General features: G+C 39.5%; 1 protein-coding gene across 1 annotated transcript in view; it reads right to left on the bottom strand.

Moving 5' to 3' along the window:
• The window catches only part of PDLIM1 (PDZ and LIM domain 1), a 45,834-nt gene that overhangs the window by 17,774 nt on the left and 13,701 nt on the right, over window positions 1–14,359 (bottom strand). The window contains exon 4 of the mRNA XM_001367103.5: window positions 1,524–1,720. Within this exon, the coding sequence (XP_001367140.1) occupies window positions 1,524–1,720 (197 nt within the window). The remainder of the gene's footprint in view (window positions 1–1,523; window positions 1,721–14,359) is intronic.

Raw genomic sequence — 14,359 nt, 5'->3', positions numbered from 1 at the left:
GAAGCACTGCAGGTTCTGCTAACTCCATTCCCATGGAACTGCTGGGGAGGGGAAGCAAACTAGCTCTTCCAGGAATCATCTGCAGGTGGTTTGACATGGAGGAGGAGCCGAGCCTCCTTTGCAGGGAAGTTTACCAGAAGGGCTGTTATGAAAAGGATGACAAACTGCTACAGGGAAGCTTGGGGAAGGGGGGAAGCGAGGTTGGAGAGAGTTTAAGACTTTGTCATTTCAGAGAGTTGAGAGAGGGAGAAGACATGGCATGAGGGAAGAAGAAGAAGAAGAAGGAAGATATTAGTGAAAGGGAAAAAAATCCAAGTGATACTAAAATATGACAATGTCACAAATAACTGATAATTAATTTGGACACATAAACCCTAAATCATTGGTTCTCTTTAATAGGTTTATTGATCAAAAAAAGCTGGAAAAGACCTCAAAGGTCATCTAATCCACCCCCCTTCATTTGACAGATGAAGAAAATGAGGGCCATAAAAGTTTGGTGACTTGTCTAAGGTCACACAGGTAATGTCAGAGATGGATTTTGAACCTAGGTCCTCTAACTCCAGAGTCAGTGTTCTTTCCACCACATCACATTGTCTCTGTGAAACATGGCACTTATTTGGTTACTGATCTCCGATCATAAGCATTTCAATATGGGATGATATAAGACAAGGTTATTTCCTTTTTCTCTCTCTTATGGTAAACTAGACAAGACTAAGGTATACCCAACCAAGACCAACATGCTTTCCAAAATGGGTCCTTTCAGTTTCTTTGGGGATGAGATTCCATGTTAGACATGGATTCAAATCCTATCTCAGATGTTTAGGGAGGGAATAGGTAAGGGAAGAAGGGAGACAATTTGGACCTAGAAAATGTATGTTAAAAATTGTTACCTTGAATGAGTCACTATTGACCTCTCTGGCTTCCTTTAAGACCCAAATAAAATCTCACCTTTTGCAAAAAGTCTTCCCCCACCCCTTTTAACTCCCACTGTGAGTTATTTTCTATTTAGCCTAGATATAGCTTACTTTGAATATATTTGTTTTCATGTTATTTCCCCCAATAAACTTCAAGCTCCTTGAGGACAGGGACTATATTTTGTTTCTTCTTGTAACCCCTTGCACTTAGCATAGTGCCAGGTAGAAAGTGCTTAATAAATGTTTATTTGTTGATTGTCTCATATATATTTTACAAAAGTGTGTAAATATAATCTAGAAATGTATATTATATATAAATATAATGAGGCACTTGGACTATTCTATATCTGACTCAGTGACTCTCTGATCTCTAGCACTAGTTTAGACAATATGGTTAAACTAAAATTATACCAACTTGAAATACACAAACTGTGTGTTTCTATAGATTTCTATAGAATTCTCAGGAAAGAAAAAAAACAGATCATTGAGGAGATCAAATAACTTTGCAAACATATCACCAGGATAAAGTTTCAGTTTACTCTGGACCTGCCTCAGAGAACTCTGCACCCATCGGAATGAAAACAGAAGAGGGAATGTGAACATACTCACATTCCATTGTTTTGCTCTGAATTGGCCGCCGTCTTTGACTCCAAGGCATTATTAAAGTTAGAGATGTTTTCTGAAGAGTAGAGGTTGGCTGGGTTGTTGTACTGGGCAGTGATGACGCGAGGGGAAGCACTGGATGCTGGGCTGGCCGAGAAAGGCATGGCACTTCGGTTGTGGGCACTTCCTACATGCAAGACTTCCTGGACACAAGGGAACAAAGGTCAAGTCAGAAAGTGCTAGAAACTTAAAGGTGTAAGAAGGCTGAATCATGTGATGGGTCTATGATAACTTGTGAAATACCAACAGGTGGGCCACTTACTAAATGATGAATGGTTTGGGGCTGGTGATCCATAAAACAGAGGAACACGTTTGAGGAATGTTGGGGGAAATAAAGGAACATAAAGAAATAGGGTAAAAATGGTTAGAGAATGAACATGTGGTTTCATCAGTGTAAAAATCTTCCAGATAGAGAGCTTACTTCATCAAGGGAGATAACACTTTCTCTGAAACATGTAGTCATTTAGATCATTGAGAGGTTAAGTGACTAGTCCAAAGTCACAGACAATATATATTAGAGATGGAGCTTGAACTCAGGTCTTTCTGGCTCCAAAGCCATCTCTCTAACCACTGTCTTCCAAAATAAAAAAGAAATAACCTTCTTAATGCTCAAATATCCTTCTATATCATTCCTAATTCTTTCCTCCTTTCTCTATTATTGAGGAAGGGATTTAAAGAAAAGGAAGGCCCCTTTCTTTAGCAAGATCAATCTTAATATCCACTAATGACCAAGATTAATAAATCAACGTTTACTAAGCACTTATTAATATATGCCAGCCATCGTGTAGTGGAAAGATTGCTGGATTTAGAGTCAAGGAACCTGAGTTAGCATCCCGAGTCTGCTACTAGTACATTGTGAACTGATACATACAAATCACTTAACCTTTCTGGACCTTACTTTCCTCATCTATAAAATAAGAGGAGTTTGACTAGATGGCCTTTAATCTCCTTTCCCCTACTAAATCCATGATGCATTGGTGATCTATTTTAAGCCCTACTGGGAACTAAGTGCAATTGATGTTTAAGTCATCAAGTTATGTTGTTGAAACTGTAGGTGTATATCATGCCTAAAATGCCATGAAGCCCCCCAGTACCTGCTGTTGGGGCATTACTCTGATATTTCCACTGGGTCTGCCTTCAAAGGCATGAAGATGGAGGACAGACTTGGAGAGGAAAGCACTAGCACTTGGGGGAACTGGGAAAGCCCTCCTTCAGGAGGTGACACTTCAGGGGAGTCTTAAAGGAAGCTGAAAGCCTGAGACTAAGAAGAGCAGTCTTTTCAGACATGGGGGACAGCCAGTGCAAAGATATGGAGATAGGACATGGAGCACCATGTATGAGCAGCAGTAAATGGGCCAGTATGGCAAGCTGTAGAGTACGTGGAGAGAACTCTAACAACCACACTGTAAAAATATACAACTTGGGCTGACTTGAGAACTCTTATCGAAGCAATGATGGATCATAATTCCAGAGGGCCAGTGGTGGTGAAGAATGTTAATTACCTCCCAGCTATGCATCTTTCTCCAGACTTTCCCACTTCCCCCTGCCTTTTGATGTGTGGTCTTCCCCCATTAGAATGTCAACAGAGCCAGGCTCCCACTGAGGGTAGAGGCTATCTTTCTCTTGGTTTTTAATGTATCCCAGCACTTAGCACAGTAAGAGCTTAATAAATGCTTGTCTCTGCCCTGACTGCTTGCCACCCCTTGAAAGAGAAGCAATAGATGAAATATGCCGAATGTGACACAGACTTTTTGGACCTGACCAAAATGAGAATTGGATTTGCTTGGCTGTGTCTATTTGTCACAAAGGTTTTATTGGCCTTCAACCCCCCCCCCCCCCCAGGAGGGAAGGAAAGAAAATAAATATTTGTGCATTGAAAAAACAAAATTTAGTATTAAAACGAGGCTTGGAAAGGTAGAAAGGGGCTAGGTTGTGAGGAGCTTTGAGTACCAAACAGAGGAGTTCGTATTTGATCCTAAGGTGTAACAGGGAGATGAAGCAACTAAGTAGAACAATTTTGTATAGAGTGCCAGAAGTTGGGAGGACCTGGGTTCCTATGTGACCTCAGATACTCTCTAGCTGTGCCATCTTGGGCAAGTCATTTAACCCCAATTGCCTAGTCCTTATTGCTCTTCTGTCTGAGAATTGATACAAAGACACAATGTAAAAGTTTTAAGGTATGTGTGGGGGGAAGTAACAGAGAGCCACTAAAGTTCATGAGAAACTTTGTACATGCTAGAGGGAAGGAAGGAAGGAGAGAACTCCCAGAGAAACAAGGATTAGCTAGAATGGCTTCAGACCTCCTCCAACAGATTTTGAAGAGCTTAGAAATGAAAGCAGAACAACATGGGCAGAAGAGAATATGGAACAAAATATTTCAAGAACTCCAAAGCCTGAACGGGACACCGTAGCAACTGCAAAGGAGCATAGAGCTTAGAGAAGATGAAAGACACAGGAAACAGACAGATGTCTTTGAAGGTTAACAAAGAACAAGCTTAACTACAAAGTAAAGTCAATGGGTGAATCAGACAGGATGGTTTGAAAACAGCAATGTAAAAACCCAATTTCACAAATAGTTACCAACTACAGAGATACAGACAAGAGGGAGAGAGATTAAACAAAAACGCTAAATCTGCATCATGCACCATGTGGAATTCAAGGTTTTTATTAATGATCTTTTTTTTTTCCTTTGGCCTGTGTCTGTTCGATTCTTATCTTTGTGTCCCTAGCTCCCAGCACATTGCCAATCACATAGCAGACGTTTAGTAAATGTTTGTCAAAGTGAACTAAAGCATAGAATTTCCTCCCAAAATGTACTGGACCCTGATGGATTCACTACAAGATTTTCCTAAACTTTAAAAGATTCAATAATCTCAATTCCACATACGTTATTTTCCCAAAATATAGGAAAGGATCATAAGGTTATCGAGCTCATTTCATGAGAAAAATCTGGTTTCCATCTCTAAAGCTGGAAATGTCAACACTACAAAAATAGAGATCAATCTCTTTTATGAACATCAATGGAAAAAAAAACCCTAAATAAAATCTGAGTAAATATGATAAGGGTCTACATAAAAGGCTTTCCACTATGATCACATTGGATTTATTTTTATCATCGGAACACAGAGATAGTAAGAGAAATCTATCAAAATAATTCATCATATCAAAGCATACTTTTTTCTCTTTATTTTTCTTGCTTCATCATATTAATAGGAAAAATTAAAAAACACAAAACATTAATGGGGTTAGTGACTCAGGGTAGTATCTAAACAGAAGGTACTTTGTTTGCTTTTGCTTTCTAGTTAATTTTCCATCCAATTAATCAATAAATTACTCAGTTACTTGAGATGGGAAAGGAGACTGGACCTGTATCAAGAATTCCCAGGGAAAAAAAAGCCTGAGAAATTAAACAACTTATTTGGGATCATAACCAAAAGCAGGCCTTGAACTCAGGTCTTCCTGACTCAGAGGTCAGCTCGTTTCCTATCCAATATGACTTGTGGCTATTTAATAAGCTTCTTTTATATACCAAACACTGAGAGTGAGGCCAAAAATATAACAACCCCTCCCTCTATTAGTTTACATCCTATGAGGAAACACCCAAGGGAATTTGCATGTGTACATGGGGGAAGGGAGAGGAATGGGGGTTAGAAACTCTCAACTTAATTTAAAAAAAGTTCACTGAGTATGAGTATGAAGAAGAGGTGCAATCAGAGAAGACTTATGAGTTTGAAGTGGGTTTAAACGGATGGCAAGGTAGAGATTCTATAAGGAAAGGGGGGAAGGAAGATACTTTTGACGTTGAAAACTGCATGAAGAAAGACACAGAGATTGTAAAACAAGGGAATATTAAAAAAAAAATCACAAGGGAGTTCCATTTGGTTTGGATAAAGGCCAGAGTAAATGCAGGAAAATGTGAGGTAATATTGGAAAGTTAGATGGCACCAGTTAGTGGAGGGCTTTGAGACCAGGCCAAAGAGTCTAAAACATTAGGTAGCCACTGAAAAGTTTTGAAATTGATGTGCTGCGGCCGGTAGGTAGCCAGTGGATTGAGCACCAGGTCTGGAATCAACAGGACCTGATTTCAAGTTTGTCCTTGGATACTTCCTAGGTGTGTGACCCTGAGCAAGTCACATAACCCCGATGGCCAGCCCTTGCCACTCTTCTCTCTTAGAATAGATACTTACACAGAATATAAAAGTTTAAAAAAGAGAAAGAAAAGAAAATTGATATACTCCCCATCTCAGGCCTTACTAGTTGAGTAACCCTAGGGAACCCATTTAACCACCCTGGGCCTCAGTCTCTTTTTCTGCAAATGAGAGAGTTGAACTAAGGCACCTCCAAGTTCTAACTCTTCTGACTCTAAATTTCTGATTCTATGACCAAATACTTTGAATAGTGCCTGGCACTTAGTAGGTCCCTGTTGATTAATTGATTAAAAGTAAGCCTATGGAAGATAAGTCCAGCAGATACATGAAGGATAGACTGGAACTGGGAGAGATTAGAGATGGGACGACCAGTTGAGAGGCTTCATTAGCATGATGGCAGTGAGGACAGAAAGGAGGGGACAAACATAACATGTGAGATACCCCCAGGCTTTCCCCATCAGCTTTTCTAAGCCATGTCTTGTGGTTCCTTATGTCATTCTTCACAGGATCATCTTCAGTTAACAAGTTTTAAAAAGTTGTTTTGAGGGCAAAAACAGTTTTATTTGAAAAAAACAAAACAAAACTCATCATAGAACCGAAATTCCTTGAAGGCAGGAATTGTCTTACTTTTGTACCTGTATCTCCAGTGCCTAGACCAGTGTCTGCCTGGAACACAGTTTTTGTTTAATAAATGACTGTTAATTAATTGAATCTTAGAAAGCACTCTGGTCTGAGAGAGACAAATCATCCAAATGTAGAGATTTACAAATACAGCTGTTCCTAAGAAGCTAGTCATAGAGCTGTAAACCGCTTGAGCTGGAAAGGGACTTTAGAAATCATCTTGCCCCCCCCACCCCACCCTTTCTCCAGGACCTTGACATAGTTTCACATCATAATTAGGCTTTAACAGCCATCTCAAGTTTCATTTCCCTTTTGTTCCTCTCCCCAAGGGCCCTAGTAAAATTCTTCTTATTGGGTACTAAACATCAAGAAAGTACTTGAGGCTGTCGGAACTAAATGTATTGGGTTGAAATACAACAGTATTGTCCACTAGTACATTCCATGGGGATTTCAGATGCCAGGGGCAGAACAAAAGCGCCAGGAGTCTATTCAGAATGAGATATGATAAAAAGACTGAGATGGATTAGCCAGGAAAAGATAAGGTAAGAAAAAAAGTTTTGCTAACAAAGAAAGAAGCAACTTCAGAATAACCAAGAAAGTCATGTAGTATAGTGGAAAGAATGCTGGATTTGAAATCAGATGACCTAAAATCAAATCTTGGCCTTTCCATTTATTCTGTGTGACCCTGGACAAGTCACTTGGTCTCAATTTCCTCAGTTGTGGGCTAGGGTTAATGTCCCGTGAGGTTCTAAATCCTATAAAATTCATATTTCTCTAGTAAAAATGGTGATCTTATAATCTTAATATTTGGATACTTATTGAGAAAATTAAGAGGGTAATTAGATGGAAATTTGAGGGGTAGATATTACAGGGGAGAAATGTGGGATGATAGGGACCTAGAAGTTCGGCAGAATATTTATTAAGTATCTACTATATGCCAGGCACTGTGCTAGTCTCTAAGAATATAGAGAATGCCCATCTTTTCTACCGGTAGGATAAAAAATATACAAAGGTACATAACGTAAGGTAATTTAAGGAAAGAGAAAACACTAACTACTGAGTGGGGAGGGGGTTGAAGGAGTGAATGAAAGAAAAATCATACATTGTGTCAGGCAGGTTCAAATACACAATACCTTCCCTCAAGGAGCTTATATTCTTTTTTAAATTTAATTTAATTTTTAAAGTTTTTCCATGTTTCCATGATTTGTGTTGTTTCTCTCCCCTTTTCCCTCCCCCCTCCCGGAGTTGACAAGCAATCCCACTGGGTTATACATGTATTATCACTCAAGTCCTATTTCCATATTATTCATTTTTGTAATGGAGTAATCTTTTAAAACTAAAACCCCAAATCACATAGCCGCATAAACAAGTGATAAATCACATGTTTTCTTTTGTGTTTCTACTCCCACAGTTCTTTCTCTGGATGTGGATAGCTTCTTTCTTATAAGTCCCTCAGAATTGTCCTGGATCATTGCATTGCTACTTGTAGCAAAGTTGATTACATTTGATCATCCCACAATTTTTCAGTTATTGTATATAATGTTCAAAGAGCTTATATTCTGATAGGAAGTGGAAATATGGTGGCCAAACAATGGAGTTTTGGACTAAGAAATTCCAGGTATGGTGAGAACAACAAGGCCATCAATTGGCATGCTCTTTCCAGAAGCAATAGCAGCCTCCTATATCATTCTCAAAGCAACAAGTGAAGGGAAAGAAGGAGCAACATTATGACGTGGCAGGAAGATGTCTATGAAACATGGTGAGGTAGGTATAGCCAGATTAAATATTCTCACCAATCAGGCCAACATAACCAGGGTAGGTAGGAGCTAGAAATCTGGCTATACAGCAGTAGCAACAGGGCACCAAGCTAAACTTTGAGGGAATCAAGGATTCTAGGAAGCAGACATGAGAGGCGGGACTGTATTCAAGGTATGTGGAAGTAGTAAGGTAGCATAATAGATAGAGCACTAGACATGGAATTAAGAAGATCTGCAGGGACAGCTAGGTGGCTCAGTGGATAGAAAGCCAGGCCTAGAGACAGGAGGCGCTAGATTCAAATCTAGCCTCAGATACTTCCTAGCGATGTGACTTTGAGCAAGTCACTTAACTCCCATTGCCTAGCCCTTACCACTCTTCGTCCTTGGAACCAACACTTAATATGAATTCTAAGACAGAAAGTGAAAAAAAAAGAGAAAGGAGAAATTAAGAGGAAGAGGAGGAGAGAGGAAAAGAAAGTGGGGAAAGGAGGAGGAGAAGGAGGAGAAAAAGAAAGAGGAAGAAGAAGAGGAAGAACATTCAATCCTGCTCTGGACACTTCTGTCTGCCTCAGTTCCCTTGTCTGTAAAATGGGGATAATAATGCACCTACCTTATAGGGATGTTGTGAGGATAAAATGATATAATGTCTATAAAGTATTTTGTATACATCAATGTGCTACTCTTGCTAGCTACTCTTGTTATTTATTTATTTAATTGGTTGTCGTTCATACTTGAAGAGGACCAAAATGACATCGCAGTGCACAAATTAAAGTGAGAAAGAGTTGTACAAAGTCACTGGCTTACTCAAGATGAAAGTCAAGATTACTTGTGATGGGGTGTACAAGTATTCAGGAAAGAACAGTACTCCTGGTGTGAGGACTTACCAAGCCCTTTTAAGGGCTGATTTCCTCCTTCAGTGTCCACCTGTCATCCAGATCTCATCTGTGGCTCCAAGAAACTAGCATACACAGTGGCCAAACCCCAGTAAAACCATCTTGGCAGATGAGCTAAACCAGGTTGAGGGTAACCAACAGGCTTCACACCCATCAGTGACTTAGGGGATGTCTACCCCAAGCATGTGAAGACTTCCCCAGGCTAAAGGAGCAAATGAGAACAACCTCTTCTAACTGCCATGAGGATGGTTGAATTAGGCCCTGTGGAGTGCTCAGAGCCTGGTCAGACATTAAAGACCCCACAGTTACCTTATTATTTACAACTTATATAAAGGGATAGCAATGGGAAACAGACCACTGAGTTCAGGGAGTAGCTGGTAGTTCAGTTTGGCTGGACATAGGTTCAAATGATCTTAGATTTAGAGCTAAAATGATCCTTACAGGTAGAATCCATCCCCTTCACTTTACAGGTGAGATAATTGAAGCTTACCAAGATTGAATGACTTGCTCAAGAACACGAGAGAGAGAGAGAGAGAGAGAGAGAGAGAGAGAGAGAGAGAGAGAGAGAGAGAGAGAGAGATGGAAGAAGATTGAAAGAGAGAAAAGAAGGAAGGGAGGAAGAAGGAAAGAGGAAGACAGACAGATAGATAGATAGAATATGTCAATGGATGGATGGATCAATAGAACAACAGGTAGAGGGACAAATAGGCAGAAAGACAGATGATTTATTAAGCCCTTACTATGCACCAGACTGAACTAGATGGTTTAATGGATAAAACACTGAGCATGAAGTCAGAAAGACCTAAATTCAAATTTGACCTCAGATACTTACTAGCTATGTGATCTTGGGCAAATCATTTAACTTCTGATTACCTTAATCCCCTGGAGAAGGAAATGCTAACCCACTCCAGTATCTTTGCCAAGAAAATGGGGTCACAAAGAGTCAGCCATGATTGAACAACAACAACAACAATGTGCCAGGCACAGAGAAATATCATTACTCTTACTTAATCCTTCCCTCCTCCTCTCCTTATTCTCTCTCTAGCTTTCCATGACAAAAGTTACTAAAATTGCTTTATTTGATTCTGTTAAAAAATGTTCAGAAAGAACAACTTGGAGGGATCTATGATAAAGAACACTATCTACATTCAGAGGAAAAACTGTGGGGGCAGAAACACTGAGGAAAAACAACTGCTTGATTACATGGGTCGAGGGGGATATGATTGGGAATGTAGACGATAAATGAACATCCTAATGGAAACATCAACAACATGGAAATAGGTTCTGATCAAGGACACATGTGATACCCAATGGAATTGCGAGTTGGCTATGGGAAGGGGTGGGGGAGGGGAGGGAAAGAAATGATTCTTGTATCCAAAGAATAATGCCCTAAATTGACTAAATAAAATTTTCCCTCAAAAAAGAAATTAAAAAACAAAAAAACAATGTTCAGAAAGGCAAACCTGTAACAGTAAAAACAAGAGACATAAGTAATATCAGTGGCAAAGAGCAACTTTATAATTGTTAGAAGAAGCAGCAGACAATGATTATAAATTAAAGGCTTATTGATTAGAAAGGAGAAGTAAGCCAAGTACAGGCAGCACAATTAAATTGCTGTTGTGCTTAGTTTTTCAGTTATGTCCAACTCTTCATGATCCCTTTTGGGCTTTTCTTGGCAAAGATACTGGAGAGGTTTACCATTTCCTTCTCCAGCTTATCTTATAAATTAGGAAACTGAGGCAAGCAGAATTAAGTGACTTGGTCAGCTAGTTGTACTTACACAGCTAGTAAGTGCCTGAAGCCAGATTTGAACTGAGGAAGATGAGTCTTCCTGACTCCAGACCTGAGACTCGCTACGGTTAGATTACCAGCTATATATTAAATGAATTATCATGATTTAGGCGTGAGATCATAGGGAGAAATCCTGTCTGCATTGACTCTATTATTATCTTTATGTTTGAGGTAATAAGAAGCGGAAAAACCAGTGAGGGGATGGATGGGGATAGGAGTATGTAGGCAGGAGTCCTAGTCCTAAAAGGTCTTCATTATGGTTGCTTATGGAAAAGTAAGGTCAACAACCTTTCTAAACCACTGAGAACCTGAGGGGGTTGTGAGCTTCTAACACTGAACCTATCAGCAACCTTTGAAGGCTAAATCCTATAGGCTATCTTTCAACTGCCTGGATTAAATTAAGTACTAAGTGATCATCAGTCCTTTGTGAATATACTATACACTACATAAGTATTCTATTTCTCTTATATGCTAAAATAAAACATACATTGGATTTGGAATCAGAAGACCTGGCTTCAAATCCAAATTCTATCACTTAATTTCCATGTGTTTTAAAAAAAAGTCACTTCTCTCTGGACCTCAGTTTCTTCAGCTATAAAATAAGGTTAGATTAATAGTTCTCTAGGATCCTCTCCAGCTCTAAATTCTATAATGATGACTTTAATTGTCTTTCATCTTTAAATATTTCTTCTAGAGGATGTTTACTATATTCATATTTTTGTTGCATTGGAGACTGCATTTTAACTTATTTTTAAATCTGATCAAGCTTCTAGTCTACATTCTATGTGCTCTCAGAAAAGGTCTCAAATTCAAATCATGTGTTTGCTAAAAAGTTATCATACTATGGAATACTATTGTGCTGAAAGGAATAATGAACTGGAACAACCTCCAGGAAATGATGCAGAGCAAAAGGAGCAGAACCAGGAGAACATTGTACACAGAGACTGATACATTATGGCACAATTGAATGTAATGTACTTCTCTACTAGCAGCAATGCAGGACAATTCAGAGGAACTTGTGGGAAAGAATGTTATTCATATCCAAAGAAAGTACTGTGGAAACAGAAATGTATTAGAAAAATATGCAATGGATCATGTAATGTGATAGGGATATGATTGGGGTTTTGATGTTAAAGGATTTCACTACTACAGATATGAATAACACGGAAATAGGTTTTGAACAATGATATATGTACAACCCAGTGGAACTGCTTTTCGGATTCGGGGGTGGGATGGGGGGAAGGAAAGAGAGGGAAGAGGGGAGGATCATGAATCACGGAACCATGGAAAAATATTCTAAATATAAAAAGGGAAAAATATTTTTAAAAGTTATCACACTGGTCTATTTATACTATCTAAATTAATTTTCTCTTTATAAAGACTTGCACATTTGGTTATTCATTTGAATAATGGCTTTATAATATTCCTTGGGGAATCAGGGAGAGGAGCTTTGGTCAGCCTAACACTCTGAGAGTTTGAGATTCCTGTTTTAAATCACCAATCCCGATTATAATTATCTGCAGTGTCTAAACTACCTTATAGACACCACTGTCCACCTGGTGGCAGCAATCAGAATTGCAAGCAAAGTGCTTAGTAAGAAATGACTACCTGCTAGCCAATCACTAACCATTTATTGAGCACTTAGATAAGCAATAGGGGACAGTTAGGTGGCACAGTGGATAGAGTACCAGGCCTGAAGTCAGGAAGACTCATCTTCCTCAGTTCAAATATGACCTCAGGCACTTACTAGCTGTGTGATCCTGATCAAGTCATTTAATTCTGCATGTCTCAGTTTTCTCATCTGTAAAATGAGCTGGAGAAGGAAATGTTAAACCACTCCAGGATCTCTACCAAGAAAACCTCAAATGAGTTCACAAGGAATCAGACATGATTGAACCACAGGATAAGCAATAAACATTGCAAACTTACCACTGTTCTTTCTGAATCTACTCCACAAATCTGCCTTCCTTCAGTCACTAAATAAGTTTCATTACACATTAAACTAGATAAGGATGCCTCAAGGACATCATCAAATGAATGCAGAGGTAAACAGCTGCTATCTCTGCTCTTGTACCCCATCCCAGAAAATCTCTAGAAATGGCCAATACCTGGATCAGAGAAGGGATGGTATTCAGGTGAGTTAGTGCCGCCACCAATACTGCTGTATGACTAAGAGTACACAGAAGGTGGCGGGAGGGGATGTAAGCAAATTTCTGAGAAGCAGATAACACCTTGACTCCTTATTGTTCCACCAGTGTTTGTTTGACCGGTCTTAGCCAGGATCTCCCAGAGCCTTTTTGCTTGTGGGTCTCTGTAGGTGGGTGCTGTGCTGTTGTGAGATCCAAACACCACATCCAAGCAGGATCTGAATGATAATAATGGGTCCCACAGTACTAGTATACAGGTAGATTGTTTGGTATCCAATATTCTGAAATTTAAATCAAATCCCCTGACCCTAAAGAAAAGGGATCCTTTTTTAACATACCTAAAAACCAATTTCACTTTAGTTACTACATAATCAGCCAGAAAAAGAGTACTCAATGCTTATATGTTTCAGGGAAAGAAAATCTTTCCTATTGAAGCAAATGCAAAAGATCTCTCTGGCAAAAACAGCTTGGGAATGCTTAGTTTAATCTCAGTTTCAATGAAAGTCACCAAGTTTCCTTTCTTTAATACAGAATTTAGACCTTTTATTATTTGGACTGATTGTAAGCTCTGGTAGGGCAGGAACTGTCTTTACTCTTCTTTAAATCAGCCCATGCTTAGCACAGAGCCTGGTACATGGTAAGCACTTAATTCATGCTTATTGATTGAGGTCCTACTGGATTGTGGGTTCAGGTGATTGATAAGAGCATTTGTGCCCATTTTTAGCAGACTATGAATTGAGGGAGGTTGGGACCATTGATCTGCCTTTCTCTGGTTTCTTTTTCTTTCTTTCTTTTTTTTTTAGCCCTTACCTACTGCCTTAGAATTGATACTAAATATTGATTCAAGAGCAGAAGATCAGGAAGGGTTAGTCAACTAGGATTTGGGGTTAGTGATTTGCCCAGGATCACACAGCTAGGAAGTATCTGAGGCTAAATCTGAATCCAGGTCCTCTCAACTTCAGGTTTGGTGCTCCATCTACCATGCCACCTAATTGTCCCATTCCGCTCACTTTTCAACCCAGCATTTACAAATCTTCAGTGGAGTGAGTAGAGAATTTTGCTTATTTCTGCAGCCAGAGTTTCATGCACTGAACACAGTGGTGTCATTCCCTCCACAGCAAGCCTCCTTTTCCTCTAATTCCTCCCTCCCTCCCTTTTACGGTTTGACCCCCAGCAGCACAGCAGGCTGCACAGGATTGAAGGACAGCTCTCATTTGTCCTGGAGCCAACATTTCCCCCATAGGAACATAATCTTGATCGTAATGGAAGTCAGTGGGATATAGAGGTTGATATATCACATTACACATTGTGAAATTAGTCCAGTATGGCAGGAATGTGTCTGTTTCACATACAAAAGGAGTATCTGTCTACTCATGTGTTCATTGCCCTTCCCAGAATTCAGGAACATCCCAGGGCTAACTTTTG

The sequence above is a fragment of the Monodelphis domestica genome, chromosome 1 (assembly GCF_027887165.1).
Source record: "Monodelphis domestica isolate mMonDom1 chromosome 1, mMonDom1.pri, whole genome shotgun sequence".
Lineage (NCBI taxonomy): Eukaryota > Metazoa > Chordata > Mammalia > Didelphimorphia > Didelphidae > Monodelphis > Monodelphis domestica.
This window is presented reverse-complemented; position numbering and strand designations above follow the sequence as displayed.